General features: G+C 49.4%; 9 protein-coding genes across 9 annotated transcripts; 3 read left to right on the plus strand and 6 right to left on the minus strand.

Moving 5' to 3' along the window:
• Positions 1–4,890: 4,890 nt before the first annotated feature.
• On the minus strand, positions 4,891–7,194 carry AA0111_g12068 (6-phosphofructo-2-kinase 1; the record flags this gene model as incomplete). Its single annotated transcript, XM_028646005.1, has 2 exons — positions 4,891–6,721; positions 6,773–7,194. 2 exons carry the CDS (start codon positions 7,192–7,194, stop codon positions 4,891–4,893), a joined length of 2,253 nt encoding a protein of 750 aa, XP_028500345.1.
• Positions 7,195–8,181: 987 nt separating this feature from the next.
• AA0111_g12069 (hypothetical protein) lies at positions 8,182–8,711 on the minus strand (the record flags this gene model as incomplete). The annotated part of the gene is made up of 3 exons (XM_028646006.1): positions 8,182–8,330; positions 8,396–8,651; positions 8,703–8,711. 3 exons carry the CDS (start codon positions 8,709–8,711, stop codon positions 8,182–8,184), a joined length of 414 nt encoding a protein of 137 aa, XP_028500344.1.
• Positions 8,712–9,141: 430 nt separating this feature from the next.
• On the plus strand, positions 9,142–10,693 carry AA0111_g12070 (hypothetical protein; the record flags this gene model as incomplete). Its single annotated transcript, XM_028646008.1, has 3 exons — positions 9,142–9,209; positions 9,270–9,959; positions 10,021–10,693. 3 exons carry the CDS (start codon positions 9,142–9,144, stop codon positions 10,691–10,693), a joined length of 1,431 nt encoding a protein of 476 aa, XP_028500334.1.
• Positions 10,694–12,006: 1,313 nt separating this feature from the next.
• AA0111_g12071 (hypothetical protein) lies at positions 12,007–12,288 on the plus strand (the record flags this gene model as incomplete). Its single annotated transcript, XM_028646009.1, has 1 exon — positions 12,007–12,288. One exon carries the CDS (start codon positions 12,007–12,009, stop codon positions 12,286–12,288), a length of 282 nt encoding a protein of 93 aa, XP_028500333.1.
• A 1,276-nt stretch (positions 12,289–13,564) lies between these two features.
• On the plus strand, positions 13,565–13,966 carry AA0111_g12072 (hypothetical protein; the record flags this gene model as incomplete). Its single annotated transcript, XM_028646010.1, has 1 exon — positions 13,565–13,966. One exon carries the CDS (start codon positions 13,565–13,567, stop codon positions 13,964–13,966), a length of 402 nt encoding a protein of 133 aa, XP_028500336.1.
• A 266-nt stretch (positions 13,967–14,232) lies between these two features.
• AA0111_g12073 (hypothetical protein) lies at positions 14,233–15,402 on the minus strand (the record flags this gene model as incomplete). The annotated part of the gene is made up of 1 exon (XM_028646011.1): positions 14,233–15,402. The coding sequence occupies one exon, from the start codon at positions 15,400–15,402 to the stop codon at positions 14,233–14,235; it is 1,170 nt and encodes a 389-aa protein (XP_028500335.1).
• Positions 15,403–16,034: 632 nt separating this feature from the next.
• On the minus strand, positions 16,035–17,773 carry AA0111_g12074 (hypothetical protein; the record flags this gene model as incomplete). The annotated part of the gene is made up of 4 exons (XM_028646012.1): positions 16,035–16,478; positions 16,531–17,423; positions 17,474–17,570; positions 17,630–17,773. 4 exons carry the CDS (start codon positions 17,771–17,773, stop codon positions 16,035–16,037), a joined length of 1,578 nt encoding a protein of 525 aa, XP_028500331.1.
• Positions 17,774–18,351: 578 nt separating this feature from the next.
• Positions 18,352–19,887, minus strand: AA0111_g12075 (hypothetical protein; the record flags this gene model as incomplete). Its single annotated transcript, XM_028646013.1, has 1 exon — positions 18,352–19,887. The coding sequence occupies one exon, from the start codon at positions 19,885–19,887 to the stop codon at positions 18,352–18,354; it is 1,536 nt and encodes a 511-aa protein (XP_028500330.1).
• Positions 19,888–20,416: 529 nt separating this feature from the next.
• Positions 20,417–21,739, minus strand: AA0111_g12076 (hypothetical protein; the record flags this gene model as incomplete). The annotated part of the gene is made up of 1 exon (XM_028646014.1): positions 20,417–21,739. One exon carries the CDS (start codon positions 21,737–21,739, stop codon positions 20,417–20,419), a length of 1,323 nt encoding a protein of 440 aa, XP_028500332.1.
• Positions 21,740–22,957: the final 1,218 nt, after the last annotated feature.

Genomic DNA, 22,957 nt, shown 5'->3' on the forward strand with positions numbered 1-22,957 from the left:
CTTCGATATGTTACGATATCTAGATACGCACAATAGAGCAATGGGCCTTCGCATTATTATGAGAGGTTACCCGGTATCAGGAGATGACAAATACTACATGGATCCAGGCTTCAATGTTTGGACTGATTGGATACCGGGAGTGTTGAAAACTCACCTGAATTATTTTGCGATGGGTAAGAGCGGAAGAGAGTATGTTCTGGAGTCGTATGCTACGCCACCTCTCCAGAGAAGGAGCCAGCTTGCATTACTTATGGGGTTGTCTATTAGTGCTGACGGGCGATTCCAAGGTCGTGAGGTGGATTCAGTGTGGCTGGATGAGGAATAACGTGTATGTATTCTCAGCTGATACTATACAACGTTGTAGAAAACATAACACTGCGCAAGTGCCGACACATGGTTCAGTAGAGAACAGCTGATGGGCATACCTAAGAGAATTCTTCATAGGCGCTTCCTGGAAGCTGCAATAATCTTACTCAATCAGAAGCTCCATCTCATTTGCAGCAGGAAGCGGACAAAATGATGTTTGGCCGTGGGCGAGCAGACAAGAACAACTTGGTGACCGATGAGCAGATTCCATCTTGACCACTGCGACTTCAAAGACATGCAATCTGTATGAAGATCATGGATAGACTGATATTTTCAAGGCTGGCGCTTACAAGGCTGGCGTTGCTTACGGATCCAGCTGCGCTGTCCAGCGAAGTAAGCAGTGGTCACTCGACCTTTTCTAGCTCTTTGAATACAGAAGTAAGGGAAACAGAGGAGACAGCGACATATTTCATGGCATGATCGCATGTTGGGAGAGAAAAGCCGAGGAAACCATGCATTGCACGTATCTCGATTTCGAATCGATGGCAGGCTGCGGCCGAAGCACCGAGCAATTAATGAGAGGCAGAGACTACTAGTAGGTGTTCGATATTCCCACGAAGCAAGTTACTGCTGCCATGCAAGGTCATCATTACATTCTGATTGAACTGTACTCCATCGCAACCGAATGTTGTATTCTGGAGCTTAACACCGTAGGCGCGATGAATCCGCACATCGCTTCACATATATCTTGGAAGTAGTCAATCTTGAGAGCGCAGCAGAATCGCGTACAAGCGCCCAGAATGTGGTCTGCGTAAATCACTTTTGGTCCAGGCATGATGTAACCCGCAGCGTCCATAAGTGATAAGATAGGAAGGTGTGCGATAAAACGCACTGTTCGAGAAGCTCACGACAGCTTATATCGGCTGCACTGTTTACTCTGGGCGGGATCAACATCATGTAAATTCATAGTTTCTTTGAGATCCCGTTGCTTGAGGATCTTCCTTTGGAAGAATATAGGTTGTATCTCTTGAGTGAGATGTCCTTGTTCTTCATTGCTGAGGTAGACCAACAGCGCAAACGTTCATCGTCTTCTTGTCTGCAATTTTCGAAAACAAGCCAGAAAAGCCATAAATATCAAGTATATACTTTTTGATCTTGCCAATTATGCTGTTGATGGTTAATGAGCAATATCGGTAGCGAAGTAGAAGCCTTTATATCCGCAACACCCATGCTAACTATAGTCGCCGCATTCGGACATTGTGTCATAATGAATACTTGATATAGCAGCTCCTGGGACATGGCAAGAAGGTCACAGGGCCTTTGTGCTGCAAGTGCAGTGGTCATGAATTTCTCGAAGATCGCTTTTCGAAAGCATACAACAGCTCCTTCCAAAATTTGATTGATACGTCCGGGCAATTCGTGAAAGTCCCGGATAAACAGAGCAGGGCATGAGCCTGAAATATGTATTGTTTTGGAAAATACTGCGATTTATGTTGATCTAGAAGAGAAGAAGAAGCAGAATACGTGCGAAGTCTTTTCTACCTTGTCCACCACCATTTCAAACCCCTGAAGGCTTAGTATACGTGGCTTACAGGGTCACTCTGATCATTTCTTGGATCAATCCTGCTCTTTATTGAATAGTACTGACGATATTTTGCTTGTGGAGGACAAGGAGAAAGATATCAAAGAATGAAGTTGGATTTTGAGAAGCGCACGCACGCTCATAAGTCGTTCGTCGAAGTTTTTTGGAAGATATGCAAAGATCGGTGTATTAGGAAGCTGAAAGGTAGTACCGAAGAAGATCCTTTTGATACCCAGTCTGCCATGTGCACCTCCCAGATTTATGCCCGTATAAGCATAGCTCGTTGTCAAAAGGGTTTCTCGGGAAGGGAAACCTGCATATCAAGCTGAGTGTTGCATTGCGGTAGGAAGGCTTCAAGTTCAATACGTTTTGTTACATCTGTTCGGATAGACGACCGAGACTGGCATGTTACCGGTTAAGATACTTTTGAATCGAAGAGCAGAGAGCACATTCGTGACCTTGTAGCCTTTTTTGGAATCCCGCTGGAAGGATGTAGTGTAGAAAGGAAGCAAGAATGCCGACAAGAGTTCGATTTATAGCCACTGTTCTGTTGCGGAAGCACAAGATGGATAGGGGCATGATATTCTCGTAAGACTCTTCATCGTATGCGCCATGACCCATTGTTTTGCTTCTCGCGGAGGGATCACATAGCTTTGATTCGTTCATCTTTCGAAAAGTGAAGAGCAGGAGTGCATCATATCGGTTTTTCGAGACCTTTTGTGGACCGGAGAACACTCATAATGTACTTGTTCTCTTTTTTTTTTTTGGAGTAGAACCAGAGAAGGAATGTGAGAGTGAGGAGGACTGCCAACTGAAGTTGGCTCTTACGCACGCAAACGCTAAGGTTGTCGTTCTTCGAATTTTGACAAGAGGGGTGGTTCAAGATCTCGTATGAGCAGGCTAGCCGTCCGATACATAGGTTTTGATAGTGTTCATTTGGATAGATGACAGTAGGAGTCAGCAAGCCGCAGACATCCAGCTTGGTACAAGACACTTTTGGAGAAAGGACCCGGAGAGAGACATGTTCTCGCTGCTCACCTTTTTTGGTCAGATACTCTGGTAGTGTTTTGTAGTGGAGAGAAAGAAAGACATGTAGAAGACGGTCTTTTATATCTCTGATCTTACTTCTCTGACAGCCATCAGATGTTTCATTGTGCTTTTCCGAAAGCATCATAGTAAACTCATGTGCGCGCTACTAGATGATTTCGAACAGTGCAGCAACTCAACATGGCTTATCGCGAGTCGAAGTTTGGTTGAAGAACAACGAAACATGGAAGAAGGCCGCGCGACCGCACATGGAATTTTCATTAGCTTGTTTTTGAGTAGAAGAGGGCAGCTGATACCAGTCATCAACTTGGATGATACCTGCTTTTGTAGAGAGTGCAAAGAAAAACGCAGGGCGCAACACAGCACATTCTGTTCTTCCCAAACGATAATTTGTAGAGAACGAGAGCAGGTACTCCACACCTCATCACGCCTTTAACTGTAGTTTTGAGCAATATGGAGAGAGTGTAGTGGTGAGGGAGACGAAGCAAGACCCGGGAAGGGAGGCTTTTATATGCGCACCCCGCTCTCTCAATCACCATCAGGACACCGCAGCCATGTTGTTTGTATGCAAAGGGCAACACAGCAGAAGTTTTCAATATGCAGCCAGCATTTTCCTTTCGGGCATAATTCGAAGTCTAGCTTCGTGAATCTGATTCGAATCGAGTTCAAGAAAGTGAAGGGAAGAGCAGCAGAAGCTCATGGAGGACTCCCGTATGCGTTTTGAGGCAAGAAGAACGGCAGCTCATTTTTGTTTTTGCTGTAGTATTTTGGTAAAATTTGGAGGCAGGATAATGTAGGAGGAAGGAAAACAGGAGATCGAGGGGAGGTATCTATGCCCTCATCGCCTCCACTGTCCAGTCCTTATGTCATTGATTCCAGATGATTTTTGTATGTATTAGAGCTGGACAAAGTTTCCCCTCTTATCTTTCCACTTGTCAAAGATCTTGGATCCAGACATGGCAATCGTTCACATGTCAGATTTCGGTATCCATTTTGCGAGGTAGCCGGGAAGAGAGTGTACACATGCGATCATCTCATCACTTTTTTGGGAAGAAGAAAGCCGGCACACATATGTCTCGCTGTTGTACGCTATGTTTTTGGTGACGCTAGGGCGAAAGTATAGAGCACTACGATAGAGACCAGAGTGTCTTAAATAGCTAGTCCGCGAAAGCCACGTGCGGAGGCTTAAGGGTCTTTAGACAGGAAATGTTGCTGCCATGTGGATGTGGTATTGGATTTTGTTTGGATCTCGCTGGCAGAAGCTTTCCATACGTTGAAATAGCTAGCGTTTTGGAAAGAGGGAAAGAGGATATTTGTATGGCTTTTCGTACATCCGAAGGCGTCAATAGCCTTTTGGAAAACAAAATCACCAGGCCAACACTTGGGCGGAGGTTCGTTATTTTGGAGGATAAGATGGACAGTTACGGCGTAGAGAAGACAGAAAAGGGCATCCAAGAGAGGATTTATATACCCTCACCACCACCCACTCCATCATCAGATGACGTCTCCCAGCGCACACACCACCGCCATCACATGGATCGCAAACACCATCTTTTGAGTGAAGTAAAGACATCCTGTCTAATCATCATTGCGTCATACCACCCCTCTATCTATCTATCGTACGCCCACCCCATGCAAAAGAAATGATGAAAAGAGAAAGAGAGAAGAAGAGAAAAAAGACGCCTGTAAATGCCCAACAACCATGATTCATAGCCATGAAGCGTTGCATCAAACCATACAAGGGGCATCAAAGAAACCATTACGAAAGGGGAGGAGGAGCATTAGGAGGAGGTTTAGAAAAAAACCCAGCCAGCATCCAACACAAAACATCCCGAAAAGTAATGTAAACCACCCTACCCCCTACGCACACATACATCATCAACATCTAAAACCCAACCATAATAATACACATCATCCATCTAATCCCAGTCCCAAGCCCATCTTTCCATCTTCTCCTAGTTATTTGCCATTGGCGCGCCCCTCCTCAGCTTGTAATCCGGCAGATGATCAAAGTCATCTGTCTGACTGTTGTACCTCCAAGCCTTGAACTCAACGCCATATGGCTTAGGCTCAAGCTGGTACAGCATGCCGAGCGGGCAATCCAAATCCGCCACATCCTCACGCTTCAGGCCCTGGAAGTACGCCAACAGTACACGGGCAACACTCCGATGTGTGATAAGCAGGCAGTGATCCGTCATGCGCTCTAGCTCTACGATGACAGGACGGATACGGTTGATGACGTCGAGGTAGCCCTCACCACCGGGGCCGGGGTAGCGGTAAGCCAGCTTGTCACGGCGCCGTTGAAGGTATTCGTCTGCATATTTTTTGCGGATTTCTTCGTAGGTGAGGCCCTCCATGAGACCCGCATTCAGCTCGTCCAGCATGCGCATTTGTTTAAGTTCGAACTCTTCGTCGCAAAAGTATTGGCCAGTTTGGATACCGCGCTTGAGCATCGAGGTCCAGACGCAGAAGTTGCGTTGTTCAAGCTCGTGGCTGTAGTAGGGGTTTGGAGGGGTGTGGTCGCCTGCCACTGGAGGGAAGTGGGTATTGGCCATCTTGTCTGCTTGTCGAACGGCCCAGTCTTTGCGCTGTGCGGCAATGAAGCGTGTCATGGCCTTTGCGTACTTTTGTCCGTTCTCGCTAAGGTCGGAATCACCGCCAATCTTTCCAGCAACATTGTCCTCTGATTCGCCGTGTCTGGTTATCCAAATCATACGCGGTGCAAGGTTGAAGTTGAGGAGGTAGTAGACGGCTTGGCCTGCAAGGAAGCCCTTGATTTGATGCGAAATCATCTTCCGGCCAACATCCACCATCTTGACGTAGGGCATGTTGTTGTCCTCCTCATAATCGCCGATTGGAACATAGTTCTTCTCGTAAATGGCAACGCGCTTCTTGAAGTCTGCCAAGGCTGCGACCGGGTCCTTGTCTGCATAATCTGGACCTGATAGCTTCAGGCGCATGTTGGATTCCAGGAGGTTCTGATCACGGCAAACGCTCTCGACGAACAAAACGTTAAGTTCTGGTCCAGCACGATCTCGTATCCGCTCCATGATCTGTTGTCGTCGCGCCAGCGTACTGTTGGTCGCATCAAATATGCCCACAGACCCACTGCCCTTCAGAATGTAATCCAGCAAATCGTCCAGAGTCTCCATAGCGCATTGCTCACGCAAAGCCGCTGCCCGTTGGTTTTGTGGGTCGAAAAAGTCGGCTGACTGGTCCATCGACTCTTCCTCCTCCGTTGCGGTCTCATTGTTCGGCGAAGGCGCCTTCGGGCCTGGCGATGTGACTTCGACTCGTGGTGGTGGTAATGGTGGGCCGTCCTCGTCCTCCGCAATGGCCGTGCTACCCCGGCGTGGGTCCGGCATGTTCTGTGGGTCTATGGGCCCATCGTGCGCGGGGTCGCCATTGATAAGAATTTTCGCAGCGATCTGCGGAAGTGAGTCTTGATGTTCCTCAATGGCCTGCTTGACGTGTGAGGAGACGCGCTCGAGGTTTGCTTGTGACAGCCTGAATCCACTGTGACTCGCAGCTACTCTCCGCTTCTCTCCCACATTGAAAATCTTGGTGTCGTGCTGCAGCCAGTTCAGATAGCGTGCCATCTTCTTTGTAATGTATGATTTGCCTCGCGCGGGCAGTCCAACCATGACGATGACAAGCTTGGAGCCGACATCTCGCTGTGCGATCTTGCCGTCGGGGGAGACCTTGGACTTGGTCAGGCCGGGGATATCGAGCGTGGTAGGCCGTAATCGCGGGGTCGATGTGGTGGAGCTATTGCGGGTTAGGGCGCTGTCACGGTCAGCGAAGTAGGAAGCGCTCTGCGACGGCGGTTTTCCATACTCCCGCGGACTTCCCGGAACCGATGGCAGTGGGGTGTCACTCAAGGCAGTGCCCACGCCATCCTTGGTGACCAAACTCCCATTGTGGTGCTGTTGGTTGACTGGATTCGGGACCGCTTTCAGCTGGCCATTTTGGAAGGCGCTCTCCTTGAGAGCCTGCACGTTCTTTGCAGGCGCAACAGCAGGAAATTTTGGCTCGGCGGATACGGCGCGGGGAGTGAGGTCGTTGTCGTTGTTGGTGTTTGGCTGCTTTGCGTTGTCGAGGGGTAGGGTGAGTTTGCTCATTACAGATCGGGCGTATATGGAGTGGGAGCTGAAGCGGCGGTTTGGAGTCGAGGTATTTGAGGAAGCTGAGGATCGGCGGCGATGCGAATGCTTGTGATGTACAAGCTCGGTCACAGTCGGCGTCGGGACTGCTTCCATGTTTGGCGTCATGCCAAGATGTCGAAATACTTATCAAAGGCTAGCTTGGCCGCTGCACTAAGATAGGACCCAAGGCTCTGGATGCAGGTTGCTGTTGCCGCTGCAAGACTGTGTGCGACTGGGTTGCGCTGGGGAGACGGTCGAAAAGGCTGTGTAGAAGAAGAGTTCCTGTCGAATTGTCGCGTGAATTTCAGAGTGCAGGCTTGTCGGGCCGGTGACCTTATCAAGGGATCGATATGACTGTTCGGAGTCGGCCTTTGGTTGAGAGGGCTAGGAACCACGGGTGCGCCGCTTGACTAGGCCGCCGGTGGTAGCGGAGGGCGAGTTTTCAGGAACGCGCGCAAACGCGTTGAGCAGTGCATGGTGAGCAGTTTTTATCCTCCAGTCTCGACGGTGAGATTGTGCGAGGACAAGGCGCGACTTGTCTGCGCATCGCTGTCCGAGTACAAACCGCTTGGCACGTCTTCTTGCTGGAAGCGGACAACCCCACAGTCCGATACCGAAACGAAAGCCAATCATTCTCACACGCCTCCCGCTGCACCTCGAGACGACCAAGATAGCACACAACTACCCTGATCTGATCCTTTGCACGCAGACACGGGCTAGACAAACTCCAAAGTAGTTCTGAGCGAGGTGACAGTCTCGGTCGTTGCACAACGTTCCATTCCTCTCATGGTGATTCCGTGCCATGTTGACCAGTTCCTGGGTGGATCGCGCAACGTCAGCGTGCAGCTACACACTCCACTGTTTCTTGTATAGGCAAAAATCCTTGGCACTCATATACATACACGACAATGTATTTCCCCAGATTTCCAGAAGTAGTTTCCAGACTTCTTTCCAGATGAAACCTCCGCATTGTGGAGACCCCTTTGGTCACCTGCCGTATGTCTGGGACGGTACCAAGGTAACGTCGTCACCTGTGCTGAAAGCACTCGTCGAGATAACGTGACCGTTCATCACGATCCAAAGACGTCAGTGATGAGATGCTCATGTCGCCAGTTTGAGCGTCAGTACCAACAGACAGATGTATGCTGAGACGCTTAATGCCGTCAACACAGTGACCACATTGCCGGATGTTCGGAACTTCTTCCTGTGCAAGCCATCCTCACCGACTTCTGAGAAGAACTGTTTGTTACCTGTCTGTTGTCAGCAGCCACACCTCCGTCGTCGTCATACATCTGCACCATGACTGTCAACTGACCTTGCTGTCGCCGGAACAGACTAATAAACAGAATGCCAGCGCCGTAGACTGCGAACAGTGCACCGATCGAATAGAATTCGGCGGTGAAGATCTTGAGTACTACGAGCGCAAAAGAAAACTGGCCGATTGCTGTACGGACGTATGCGCCCTCAAATGTTCGCTGTGCTGCGCGAATCTCAACCAGCTCTGCACTCGTCAACACGACTGATCGCGCGCGATGCAGGTGAAGGCGGTAATTGTCTGACGCGTGACGGCCCTGGATATTGTGAGCGGCAACATTTATAGACACGCATCGTCAGAGTCCTACTTCGAACATGATTATTTTGTCGTCTTTATTGAGAGTGTAGATGAACGTGTTTAGTGGTGATGTCGCTCCGATCAATTGCTTGATGTGTGACGTAGTGGGGTTAGAGCTTCCGAGGTTCAACCACGGCGCGTCCAACGGCTTAGGACATACGCGTTTTCAAGGTCATGATGTGTGTGGTTCATGGCATAACTTAGAATCAAAACCTGTGATGCTCTATCAATCCCGTATGATTCACGATGCTGTCCGGCTTGATCAAACGCGTTAGCTCTTTCTCAAAATGAGGCTCGACAGGTTGCTTGCTGCAGGGTCCAAGCACCTCCGAAGCTGTCGCCGCAACCACAAACAATGCAGCGAGAAGTCCAATTCAACAACGCTCTATACTGCAATTCACGCTTTGTAGTCGGTAACACTCCCAGTTTCCCCTCTGTGTCATTGTCGCATGCTACATAGCGCCTCGCGAATCTTTACTCGGCGCGGCACATGTTCTTCACCTGGAACAAACGTATGGTAAGTTTGTCACGCTAATGAGGCCCTCAATACCAGACCAAATCTGACTGAGGCGATTAGGTACTCTAATATCCGCTGCCATCATTTCATCTATTCCTCGTCCAGGTCATCGACTACGTTCTGCCGTCCATTTCCGCCGTGGACCGATTATCCTGACACGTACATAACCGAAGAGGGAAAGATGGCAGGTGGAGGAAAGCCGAAGTTCTATGGAGTAGCCGCCGGACGCAAACCAGGCGTGTATACAGATTGGCCGACCACGCAAGCGCAGATTAGCGGTTTTAGTGGTGCCAAACACAAAAGCTTCAAGACGAAAGAGGAGGCCGTGGCTTTTGTTCGTGGCATCAGCGCACCCATCAGCCTACGAGGAGATCTCTCTGCATCCAGGTCCCCATCGGCGACAGATCATCTGGATAGGAGCACGGAGGTATCGGAGAGTGCACCCAAGCGCCAAAAGAAGGAGGATGCATCGCCAGCACCCCTCATAGACAACCAAGACATCAAGTTCGAGCCTGGCCTCGGCCCCCTCCCGCTCAACGCAGTAGATGGTTTCGACCCGAGCCTCAAGCTCGACGACAAAACAGGCAACATCAGAGTCAAGACAGACGAGGAACTTTGGAAAAGGAAGAGACAGCCGACAGGGGATTTCAAAGGCCCCGTTGTTGTTTACACAGATGGTGGTTCGCGGGGCAATGGCAATGCAGGTGCGAAAGCCGGTTGTGGTGTCTACTTCGGCCCAAGAGATCCTAGGTCAGTATCATGGCAAACAGCATGTGCTACAGCCTGGAGCATTTACTGACATTCAACACAGGAACGTCCAAGAACCTCTCAAGGGCGATGTTCAGACCAACAACCGAGCCGAACTAGTCGCAATGGCCCGAGCAATTGACCACGTTCCCATCGATCGCGACCTTCACATCATCAGCGATTCAGAATATTCCAAAAACTGCCTTACAAGCTGGGTTGCGGGCTGGGAGAGGAATGGCTGGAGGAACAGCAAGAACAAAGAGGTGGTGAACAAGGATATCATCCAACCCATTTTGGCAAGGATACGGGAACGTGAGAAGTGTAAAGCTCAGACTCTCATTACCTGGGTGAAGGCCCACGCGGTAGACGAAGGCAATATCGCAGCAGATGCATTGGCCAACCAGGGCATGGACAAGTGGACCACTGAGCTTGCGTCAGGAGAGGTCTTTGATATGTCAGAGACCCTCAGGACGAAGTACAGAAACCCCAACGATCCAAAAGACGAATTCGACGATGCAGAAGAGATCGAAGGTTTGTTCCGCGAAATGGCAGAGGAAAACCCAAATGGGTTCGAGGGCGATCCTCTAGCTCAACATGATCCACAGTCCAACGATGTCTCACAACAGGGAGTTGCAGCTGCCGCGCAGGGGATCGAAGGTGCATGGCCTGATGATCCACAACTCCCCTCGAATGTGAACGGCGAGCAGAAAGAGCCGGAGTTGGAAGTCACGAATTAGACGATTTTCATAAGTCGGAAACCAAGCATGAATATGGTTGGATGACATAGAGGCACCAATCTCAACAACAGGACGTTGCAAACTGTCGTCGTGGATTTGTACGACTGGATTTACCTGAGGAAAGATCAGGGTGCAGGCATCGACGGTAATCTGGGTCATCGTAATACCCATACGATAGCATACCATGTATCAGGTACAAGATTGGCTGGAGCCAAGAAAGTCAACCACGGTACAATTGCGAGGAAAAGAATATTCCAAAGATATAAAACTGAAGTATTTTCCAATACTGCAACTCTTGCACACTCGCACACGGCTCGGGTTACCATCATACCACACTACAGCCTTACATACACCACACACTCAAGCACACTATCCCACGTCACCCAGTCCCGCAATCGGCGCGTTCGTCTGCCCATTTATCGAGGATTCCAAACACTAGAAAATGACGTCCGCTATCGAATCTGGCACGTTCATCTACCTATACAACCCTCAAAGACACCACACGATGATATACGATCCCGAAGTCGGCACGATCGCCTGTGAATGTAGCCAGCAGGAGTCCAAATCCCAGAGCGTGATCAAGAAAATATCATATTGCATAGTCGTCTCCGCCGCCGTAACCACATTCATCGCTAGCTTCCTCACAATTATGAGCTGGAAACATCCTCATACTGTACAACAATGGTTTGAGAATGGATCATTGGGGGTTGTCGTCTGGGGGTTGTTTACTGTGAACGTCTGCATTTGCTTGGTATTGGAAATCTCGTATACGATGCTCGATGAGTAGTGGCCGATAAGGGACGGATAGGAAGGTGTGGTGAAGCACCACCTGGAGAGGCTGGCTAGTGACGCGGCCGTGATGTGGCAACCAGACTATTCAAGCGTGACTGTATTCCCGGAAGATGGGTGCGAACTTAGTCGATGAACAAACGCACGTCTCGGATCAGAATCCGGAATGCTCGCCACATGCTAGTGACTAGTCACACACTCGGATGGAACGGCTTTGACACCCAATAAGGCCACCCACTACTATGTATAATAGCCAATATCTAAAATCACTCTTCACTTTGTCGCTGTCTGCCTCCGTGTTTTGCATTCCCATCTAAATGCAACCACCATTTACTCTACAATTACACAACCTCACGGTCATCACATTTTGTTGTCTTTGCCAAAGTCTACCATCACGTAGGATGTCGAACGAATCCCTAGATAAGCACCTCAGAAAAGGCCGTATCGGTTTTTGGTTGCTAGTGGTCGCTGCGGTACTGCAAACATCCGTTTTCATCTCGAAATGGATCGAAGGCAAGCATACGATGTTTGACGCCGCTGCAGTCGTCAACTCGTGTCTCTTGTGTTGGTGGTCTTGGGGAGTAGCGAGGAAGAATGAGAAGATATCAAGAGAGATGACGGAGAATGGCGGAGTTGCCGATATCGAGAAGGGCAATATGTGCAAGAGGGATGAGGAGGAGAAGGCGGGCTTGGGAGTTATAACAGAGGAAGGGAAAGAAGGCTCGGAGGTAACGACAGCAGAAATTGAGGAAAAAGTGTTGAAAGAAGAGACGACGACGAAGGAGAAGGTGGAATTGGAGATGTAGGGTAGGTGCGGCTTGCTCACCGTTCTGGACTTTGGTGCGCTCAGATACGACTTCCTCGAACAGTGGAGTGCCTGGCAGCTACTACAGCGCACTAAGTGATTGCAGATCTTCAACAACTTCACATCAAGCACAAATAATATCCTTTCATCCCTTCTGATATCTGATTGAACCTTGCCAACCTTCAGAGCGTCATGAGTTGGCTCACCCTGTGCACTGTGACCATGGAAGTCCTTGACAGCTACTTTCAGTCACGTCTACCAAGAATCAATTTCCTCGCGTCCATAGTGGCTAGTGAGGAGCCAGTCAAGTCGACCGCAAATCTCACACTACCTACGCAAAGTCCTATGCATCGAAGACAAAAAGTTGCAGTTAAAAAACCTGAAACACTTCCTTGCAACAGTTAGTGACCTTGTGAACTTTCACATCCCGTTTTCTCACGAAACGGAGATTCTCGTCTTTCAGCTCCCGCAACTCTGTCCGCAACAATGCTTTCCACACGCAGAGACACCTGCCATGCGCTCATTTACTACTTCTCTGCATACGCAGTCTGCGTCATCACCGTCGTCTTTGCCGTTTACAGCTTTGCAACCGCTTACCACCTTTGCTGCCTCACTTTCGCAGTCGGAGGCGGTCCTATCATGTTTTTCATACGGTTCATCCTCATTGCAACGTCCATCTTTCCTCTGTGAAAATCTGTAGTAGAAACGTATGACATGTTCTTCCATGGACTTGGGGATTTTATGGATGGTGAAAATGCTCAGTAAGCGATTCGATCTGGTATCAATACAAGCAAAGAAGATGGTAAGCTTTCGGAATACGAGCAGTCTCGTACGACATATTATCCATTTGCTAACATACGCAAGGTTGCGTCGCGTTTATGTGAGACCCTCTCGTAATTAGAGTCCAGCGAAACAAATCAAAGCCATTCAATCGGATCGTTGCCATACATACCAGACCTTCAGCAGATTCAAAGACACATTCTACAGTCTCGTGGGGACCCTAATCGCAACCCTGACCCGAGCGATACGGAGTTTGGTAGCGAGGGCACCTGGATATGATATTCACGCTTTGCACATGGATGAGCAAGATTTCCTATCCGTGGTTCGTCTTCAAATAGTTATGGGTCATTTATCCTCAACCATTGAACCTTTTATTAGGAGCTGGAATATTTAAGCAATTTTCTTCCATATCCTTGTCACGACATGCAAGTTGGTTCAATACGATAGAAGCAATAATAAAGACAACCATCTCACCAGCGGCACTCACAGCAACAACCATGCACTTGAACCCGTTCGCCGTAACTGGCGGTATGGCCACAACTTCCTTTTCGCCAGGGCCCTCGAAGACCGCTACTAGTACTCTCGTACCTCCAGAATCTTCAATAACGACTCCACCAGGTGTTTTTTCGATGCCCACACCTAAGCTATCCTTGAACATGGGTCACGGTCCTGTTGTCTTTTCACGAACCAGTGCGACAGTGCCAACATCTACATATACCCCAACTGTTGTCGAACGTGGAACCGATCTCTCCCTCGAATCAACAAGCCGTGAGATACGGTACGTCGATGAACCCCGACCGAAACGTAATGTTCATCTCCACGCCGCGGGAGAACTTCGAGATCCTAGAGGCTATACAGAAGGTATCCGATCCGGCCAACGACCTCTGCTCAACAGCTGACGGATCAGCGACCGGAATCATACGAACAGCCTACAGCGTATCGAGATTGGAATTCGACAGGTCCGAAGTTTCTAGGATGTATGAGCTTCCAGACTAGCCAGTAGTGCCGCCAAGGCCTCGCATGCATCATAGTAGAGAAAGCTTCGACGTCTGAATATCTCATGATGTACGAAAGAAGAGGAGAAAAGGATACCAAGAAAGCGTGGAGGAATAGTTAGATTCTAGGAACTGATAACATGATTGGTCTAAGACTCGTTTGACTCTCATCAAGTGGATTCTGAGCCTGTCTTGTTGTACAACCAGTCCAGTTCCGGCCAGGCAGCTCCAGTCTCGTTTGTGCCGCTTAGAATACCTTCACCTTTGCCCAATAGGTAACCTTGGAAGCTTTGTACAAGTGTCCGCGTAATCTTGATCATCCTGTGCGCAGTAACTGCTCCCTCACCACCTGAAATTCCGAGTCCCTGCTTCAATACAATTAGATCGGAGAAGTCAGTGTGATTAGACTTCCCTCCAACGTTTATCTCTTTGGCCCAGGTCGATTGCTGTGCATCAAAGTCTGCAAACTGTGGATCACCTTTGTGGTATGCCGAACTCAAGATCAGGCTGGGTATGCGTAGGTCTGCAGAAGAGTCGTTTGCAGCAGCCGGGCCCCAGAGACTTCCGTCCATATTTAGAGCGCCGAGAATTCGATGCTTGCGTTTGGATGTGTGATTACGTTCGTATAGGATCTGACTGAGTGCTGCAGAGCCACCGAGCGAGTGACCGAGGAAAGAGAAATGTGTAAGGTTGAGAGGTATCGAAAGATTTTTCGAGAGAGCGGGCATGGCTTCGAGGACTGCGTCGGCATCCGTGAGGCGATATTCATGCACGCGCTGTAGGAGTTGAACTCCTTCTTCTGTGTTTGTATCATAATCGAATGGCAAGCCTGGAATGCCGGTGCCGTCGGGTAGTTGGAGGTACGGTTGCTCGTATGGATGATCCATGGTCACTACTGAGTATCCATGGGATACTAGATCGGAGATAAGGGCATGGAACACCTGAGATGGCGGTCCAGCGAAGGGCGGGCTGAAGATGAGTGTTGGTAGGTTCAATCCTTTCCATTCTTTCAAAAGGAGTGGCTCGGCTTCGTAGGCTGTACGGGCGGTGACGTTGCGAAATGAACCATTGGGAAGTTTGAAATATGTGTCATAAAGACTAGAAAGTCCACTCCAGATGTACTTTGATGGTGAAGCCTTTTGTTTGGTCGGATAAAAGATATTGAGTAGAATGGAGGTTCCAGTGCCGTTAGGTGCCACAGGGTCGTCGAAAGTGATCTTTGGCAGAACATGTGCTTTAGAGCCGACGCTGAACAAGCCCGTTGGGGGAGGAAGAACAAAGCTGTCTGAAAACGCAACGATGCTCGCTATACTTGCGATTATGGGAGCATGAAACCTCATCTTGGTTGTGTCTGATGGAACTTCAATATTGGCGAGCTTGCAAACTTGGGCGTAATGGTCAATATGATGTTCTTGGGTAGATAAATCGAACTGCTGCCTTGGCGATGGCCGAAACCGATTAGCTGGGTAAGGCGACCATCAGTCCAACATGTCGGTTATGGAGCTTCCGCATTCGAGCAAGTCTGCCTTTACACCTAGTCTTCATTCAGCAATGAATGTCGTACAAGCCGCAAGAACGATAAACAAGCTCACGGCTACTGGTGGACACATGAACGATGTGAGCAAGCTGCGTACCCGAGCAACCTGTCCTGTGGTAGCTCTCCACGCTTCTGGTATTTAATACTTCACTAACCATTTAGCGATCCGTTTAGCTCTTGTTTATTTGAAGCCCATTCAATTACAAGCGTGTTATGCGCAGCTACGCATGGGTGACAGACGTGAGAAATAACCGACGTGGTTCGCAGGAGGATCTGCACCATTCCACTTGACTCTCTCGCAAGAGCCGTCCCTATCCAGAGGCCTGCCAAAACACTACGCACAGCAGGAACTCAACTTCGAAACATGGTCATTTATTCAAGCGAAAACCATCGTTCTTGACCCTAGTCGACTGACCGGCACACTGACGTTCGCGATTACACCTCCACCTCCGCCACAACCTTGACTTTCACGCCCTCGCTTTTCAGGTCCGTCATCCCCAAAAAGCAATCGTAAGTCGTCAACACATCTCTGCTCTCAACGGTATCATAGATCTCGAACTGAAACTTTCTCCAAATCATCGCCAGACCAAGATATAGCTCCGACGTCGCCAAGTTCATGCCCAAACAATTCCGACTCCCGCGCCCAAAAGCGAAGAGATAACGCGTAAGTTTGGGATTTTCGATCCAACGCTCTGGGCGAAAGGCGAAGGGGTCGGGATATATGGTGGGATCCATGTGAAGAAGGTAGGGAGATTGCGTGACGGGTGTTCCTCTGGGGATCGTATACTGCGCGTATGTGAGGTCTTCGCCAGTAGCGACGCGGGGTTGACGGGAAGAGACACCGTGGGCGCAACGTAGGCCTTCATTTATCACCGCGGTCTCAATGACGTGTTAGCATATCTGGTCGTGTTGTATGAAGAGGGTGGCTTACTAGGTAGGGCAAAGCTTCCAACTGCCGGAGTAAGACCTCGTGATTCACCGTTGGCATCACCGTCTCTAGCTCCCGTCGAAGTTTCTCGCCTATCTCTGGATTCTTGATCAGGTAGTAGGTAGTCACTGCCATAGTCCGTGATGTTGTCTCTGTTCCTGCACCGAGAATGACGCTTGCATCCGCCATCAACCTTACTGGATGCTTCTCTTTCTCGGGAAGTTTACAACCAACATCATCCCTTATGTCATGAAATATAGTTCGCCTAAGATCCTTTGTTTCGTTTACACCATCTTCCCGATTCATTATGCGCTCGATTCTGCCCAGTATTTGGTAAAGGTAACCATTCAATTTTCCCGCCCCAGCATCCAACTTCGCAGCTATGTGCGGCGGCAGGTCGAGGAGGAAGTTGAAAATCGTGGGGAACTGGCGAGCGAATGGCACTAACTGCATTCCGTCGTGGAAGATGGTCAGCCAGTCTTTACCATAGTCATCATTGTCTAAGGTCTTCATTGACTCGCCGAAGCAGTATTCAGAAATGACATCCATAGCGAAGGCGGCGTATGCATCATTGAGGATCACAATGCCGGCGTGCGGGCCCTGCTTTTCCATTTCACCTTCGAAACGACGTAGGAGCTTCTTTATGTTATTCACGACGAGCCCTTCGAGAGCCTGGACAGAACGCTTGCTGAAGAAGGGAGATACAGCATTTCGTCGCATCCTATGCTTATCGTGATCCATCGTTTCCAGTATGGCGCCCGCCCAAACCTTGGAGCCGGTGTGATGCGACCAGCTACAACGGTCACGCTTATGGTTGGCGCCGGACGCGTAGATGGTGTCCATATAGTCTGCATCGTGGATATGAACCTGTAGAGGATTGATACGGATGATAGGGCCTGAAAATACTGTGAGAACGAGAAATCGAGTGATGGCGATGGAGATTTACCATATTCTTCGTGTAGCTGTCTGATCTTCCAGAGGTACTGGAACCTATGCGGATAGATCTCATAGTAGAACTCGTACCAGAAGGTGAATGCTGCCAACTACCTGGTGTCAGTTTCATCATGGGGGTTTTCACATGGTAGAACCGTGGAATTCAAACCTTTGGCCCAGGAATCTTGGCCAGGGGATGGAAATACACCCTATATATGCCTATGGCCAGCCAGTACAGTAGCCATATACAGAACAAAGACGCCACGGCCGTCTTCAATCCGATCTGACCAGATAGTTCTGAGAGGTAATCCATTGTGGATGGGAAAAGAGATTTGCTGTGGACGCGATTGCGGCCTGAGTGGGGCTCTGCAAGCTATATGTACACATATCATAGATGTTCTAGACATAGGGTGAGACAGCGCCATGGGGCTTTAAGTATACCATTAGCTCTCGCGTCAGCGTTGTGGGCGGGGCTGGATGTCCGGCGCGTCACAAAGCTGTAAACAGCTAGCGCTTATCGCGAGGCTGAGACACTAGGCAGCCTAGGCAAGCCAATCGTGTAGGATGGAAAATCGAAGATGCATAGACGAAGAACCGTCAGTTGGAAGTACTGTGGTGGTTGTTTGCCTTGCTTTGATATTCCGTACACTAAGATACCCTTTGCACACCAAAAGGGTGCAGTTCTTTGTAGTTTCCGATGCCAATTATGCTTGACCAAAACAATGGCATCACTCTTTTGTCATTGGTCTTTGGCGTCGACTGAGCTATCGGGCTAGTCCACATAAAGCCCGGGCGAAGGACTAGACATGCACTTACGCCATGGTCATACAAGGTGTGGTATTCGTAGGGCGATGAGTGGAGGATGCGATGACTTCGGTAATTCGATCTGGCCTAATAGCATGGGCTCAATATGTTTCCTTGCAAAAAAGGAGTCACAGAAGTACTCACGGCGAACATATGGACAGTCTCAATGAGATCTCCGGTAACAGATTCGATGTAGGATGACCAACCGTGCTCAAGGAACGTTCTTCCAGCCGTAATCTTCGTAATGAATTCCGCGTCTGGTGTTGGCTGAATCTCTTTTTCCTGGTTGCAGATCACCTCTTGATGGCAACAATGTCGATAGACGCCTGGCCCGTGAGGTAAAAAGTGCATCGAACGATACGCAGAGCACAGTTGAGTTATCATGGCAATCTCCGACTCCACCATACCAGCGGTTGGGCGCTGGTCTGCCTCTGCGCGCAGCATCGATCTCACCAGGCCTAGAAGATACTCGTCAATGTTTACCGTTGGATCGGGTTCTGAACGATTCTCTTCAAAAAACCAAAATTCCACCCTTGCCAAATTCGACTGGAAGGATTTGTCGTTCGATTGCCTCAGCTCCGTGCTAAGCTCTAGAGTATGCCCAATACAGAGTATCATGATCTCGAAGAAGATACAACCCATCGAGAATATATCTGCGGCACGTCCGCTTGGTTCGAAACTCGCAACTTCTGGCGCGAAATATTTTGGCGTGCCTCGTTCGCCGTTGTCCGTAACACTGGAACTTAGTATCGAGAAGTCTGTTGCCGTACCAAAGTCCGTCAGCCATAGCCCGTCCTTTGAAAGCAAGATATTAGACGGCTTCAGGTCTTTATGTTTGATGTCGGATTGATGGAGATATGCCACTGCGCTGGATATGCAGCCAATCGTCCTCCTGAGAAAATCTACCGCTGAGTCACGGGCCGATGTTGCTACGCCTCCGAATAGAATTCCAAGTGCTTGAAGCCTTGCCTCTCGTTCCTCTGTTTGTTCCATCCAGTCCTCTGACAACTCGAGAGGCATTCCTTCTTCCAACTGAACCCGCTTCTGCAGCCAATCGATGTCTTCGAGAAAGCTGGCGAGGTCACAAGTTGCGACTGGCCACAACAATAATCCAAGAAACGGGCCGTGCGTGTAGGTTCCCATCAGCCGAATGATATGACGATGCGAGAGTTTCTTGATGACCTGAATCTCTCGTCTTTCTCTTTCGCCTATCTTTCGACGACAGTATTTGCGCTTCCACGCGAGCTTGACACCATTACAGCTGGTTTCGTACACTCCGCCGTGCAAGCCATGCCCGAGAAATTTGCCTTGTGTGAGAGGAAGTACATCAGACTTGTTGTAATCAACGTGAGAAGTGCCGTGGCCAGACCAGTCCAATGGTACACCATCGATGTATTCACAAGGTGGCTGTTGGGTCAGGGGAGTAGTAGCCCGATGGAGTGCGGGTGAGGCTACGGAACCTGCCCAGCGTTGATCATGGTACACGTTTGTTTTCTCGTTGAAGGCTGATCGCTCGTTGGCAAAGTAACCCGTTACAGGCTCGGAGAAGAAACCGTCAAGTGCCTTGTGTTCTTCATCAGTCAACAATTTTGGGTGGTAACTGGGGCGGATAGAGGTCGCCATGTACGAAGCTAGCAGGACGGTCCGATGTTAGTGCAGTTGTGGAAAGGCAAACTTGTCGCAAGACGCTCAGGCTGTAAGAACTTCGATAATCACAGCTATGTGTTAGCCTTCGAAGGCGGGGTTATCCAAGCCACAATATGCAGACCAGGGTAGCAGTCTTACCCAATCATTGACCAATGAGGACATGCGTCTAGCGCTCTTGTCTGAGCATCGCATTTGGCTTAGTGCAGGCTGATGCTGTGCATCCATTGTCGGAAGCCATGATGTGTCGTGAAAGAGGCAAAAAGGAAAGCCATGATAGAACCTGCAGCTCAATTCCAGGATCGAACTGGAGATCTTCGCATACCGTTGAAGCTACGAGTGCGACGCCTTGCCACTTGACCAATTGAGCCCGAGTTATTGCCAACGGCGGGTTGATAGATGATATACACAGTCGTTGAGAGTGAGGAAACCAGAGCAGGGCCAGCTTCACCAGAGATTTCGAGGTGTGAATGTCTACACGCTACGTAGGCAGCAAACAGAGCCACCCTCACCCAGAGGCTTCGCGTTGATTGCGGATACTCGTCTTGTCCACATTACTGATCAACGCGTCCCTCCATTCTTGGTCTTTGAGTATACTCCGTACCCTGGCCTCCAACCAGTCGGTGTTTCCCCAGAAACCCCAGCTGGCCTGGAAGCGCAACCAGTCCACGAGGGCCGTTTCCCAATGTCGCACGAAGATGGACCAGGTGTACTCTTTTTTGCCAATCTCTACCAGTCTCTTCCAGTATCGCTCCAACAGCTGCCTTTCGCCTTCTTGCATGGATAGTTCCCGTGGAATACGCTGGTCGGCAACGAGCATGTTCAGTGGAACGGAGCATGTAAAGAACTTCGCTAGATCGCAGACTCCAAGGCCAAGTCCAACATATTGGAAGTCGTAAAATGCGACTTCGTCGCCAGAGTTGCTCGTGAACATGTTTTCAGACTTCACGTCACCATGTATAAGAGTTTGATAACCTTCAATTGGTGTCCAACCGACAGCTTTCGGCGAGAGAAACGCAGCTGCTATTTCGGATATGGAGACATCCTCGCCATCAACCCAATCAGTTAGTGGTTCGTTCCATTCTGAGTCGTAATCTGCCGCCAGGCTGTCATACTCCTTCCGGCGCGTCGCCAAATACGTATATCCACCGTTCAACCAGACCGACTTGTTCGACGCGTCTTGTCCATCGCGCTTCACCTCCTCAAGTGGGGGTAGTACGAGCGAAGAGGACTCCAAAGACTTGACGCGAGACCACCAGAAGCCATGGAACCCAGACAACCAGTCCAGCGCTGCATGAGCCTGGGTCGTCGTGAGCACATTGCGCTTCTCTCCAGCCATGGGATACTTTTGCCGGAGATCGCTCAACAGCATTGCAGTCATTGAGGTTCCATCAGTATTGTGCTTGTTGATGCTAGCGAGGCACTTGGCGACCGGTAGTGTCGCTGGCAACTGGAGGGCGAGGTGGCTATAAAAGTGTTGTTCGACTTGGTAGCTCAAGATTTTCCGAGAATGACCTTCGTCATTGGCCTTGGTCGGTGGAGGGTTGACGAGCTTCAGTATGTAGGGTTTCAAGGAATCTTGCGAGCCTATTGGATTAGCCAACACACGACATATCTCGCCGTAGCCGGCCCAGAGTGATTGAATAGTCTGTAGGGATTGCAGCTGCAACCCATTCTCTGCAAGAAGAGCTGATGCTACCTCATCTGGCGAAGTTCGAGCAGGCATTGGATTCGTTGACGGTCGCAGACGAGCGTATAGGAGGGGCAACAGGAAGACTGAGATGCACGGAATGAGGAGGAAGGCGACAACTCGCTGGGCACGTGTGATCATCCGAACGGCGGAGAGTCGAAAGTAGCGAATGTGTATGGTATGGACACAGACAGACGTCCAGCATTGGCGGTCCAGATCGCAGTCTGAGGGGCACGTCAAAAGTCAATGTTCCGACGACGCGACGCGACACGTTACTGTGTTCCACTACAGTAACCGTGCGTTCGATGATCATGGTCACTGGTTGAGCACCCCCACCACCACAACAACAAAACTTCAACGCGTCATAACTCAACCAATATAGACCCAATCCAAGAAGCGATTGAAGAAATCGAATCGCGTGAACCAGGAGATAAATTTTCGTACCAAGCAATTGCAAAGAAGTATAGTGTAGGACGAATGACGCTAATAAGACGACACAAGGGCGAAACCGACACCTATAGCTTGCGCAAGTCCTCCCTCCACCCACAACACGAAGCCGAGCTCGTACGATATATCAAAACGCTTACCAAACGACGTTTGCCACCTACAAGAACAATAATACAACAGTTTGCCAGTCAGTTGGCTAGCAAGCCGGTCTCCGAAAGCTGGGTTTCCCAGTTCCTCCGCCAGCATCCCAACCATCTTATCTCTCGCTCGGGCAAAGCCATAGCTAAGGAGCGTACTAAAGCTAATTTAAGGGCTAAGTACAACTTGTATTTTAAGCTTCTACATAAAAAGATAGAGAAGTACAATATACAACCTACCTATATATTTAATATAGACGAAAAGGGATTTCAACTTAGCTAACGTAGGTCACAAGCGAGTGGAACCTTCAAGCGAGTGGAACCTTTTTGCTAAGACCTAACTAAACTTAAAGCCTACCTGTAATGTCTTAACGCAACAATGTTAAAAAGACCTTAAACAAAAGAAATATACAGCTTGCCTTACAGGCTATCCAACAAGACGCGACATTTAAGCCGCGACGCGCTGCAGCTACCTACAACGTCTCTGAAAGCACACTACGAAGACGACTCGCTGGAACGCCCTATCGACGCGATTGTGAGCCTAAATCAATGGCTCTTCGAGGATCTGAAGAGGTAGCGATTGTTAGGCATGTTCTTAAGCTAATAGAGCAAGGATATCCGCCTAGGCTTGCTGACGTTGAAGAGATGGCCAATTCTTTGCTTGAGATCCGCAATCAGAAGCTAGTTGGCAAGAGGTGGGCTGCAAACTTCGTAAAGCGTCGCCCTGAGCTCAAAGTCAAGTTTAATCGAAAGTACGACTATAGTAGAGCCCTCT

The sequence above is a fragment of the Alternaria arborescens genome (genome assembly GCF_004154835.1).
Source record: "Alternaria arborescens strain FERA 675 chromosome Unknown contig_65, whole genome shotgun sequence".
NCBI lineage: Eukaryota > Fungi > Ascomycota > Dothideomycetes > Pleosporales > Pleosporaceae > Alternaria > Alternaria arborescens.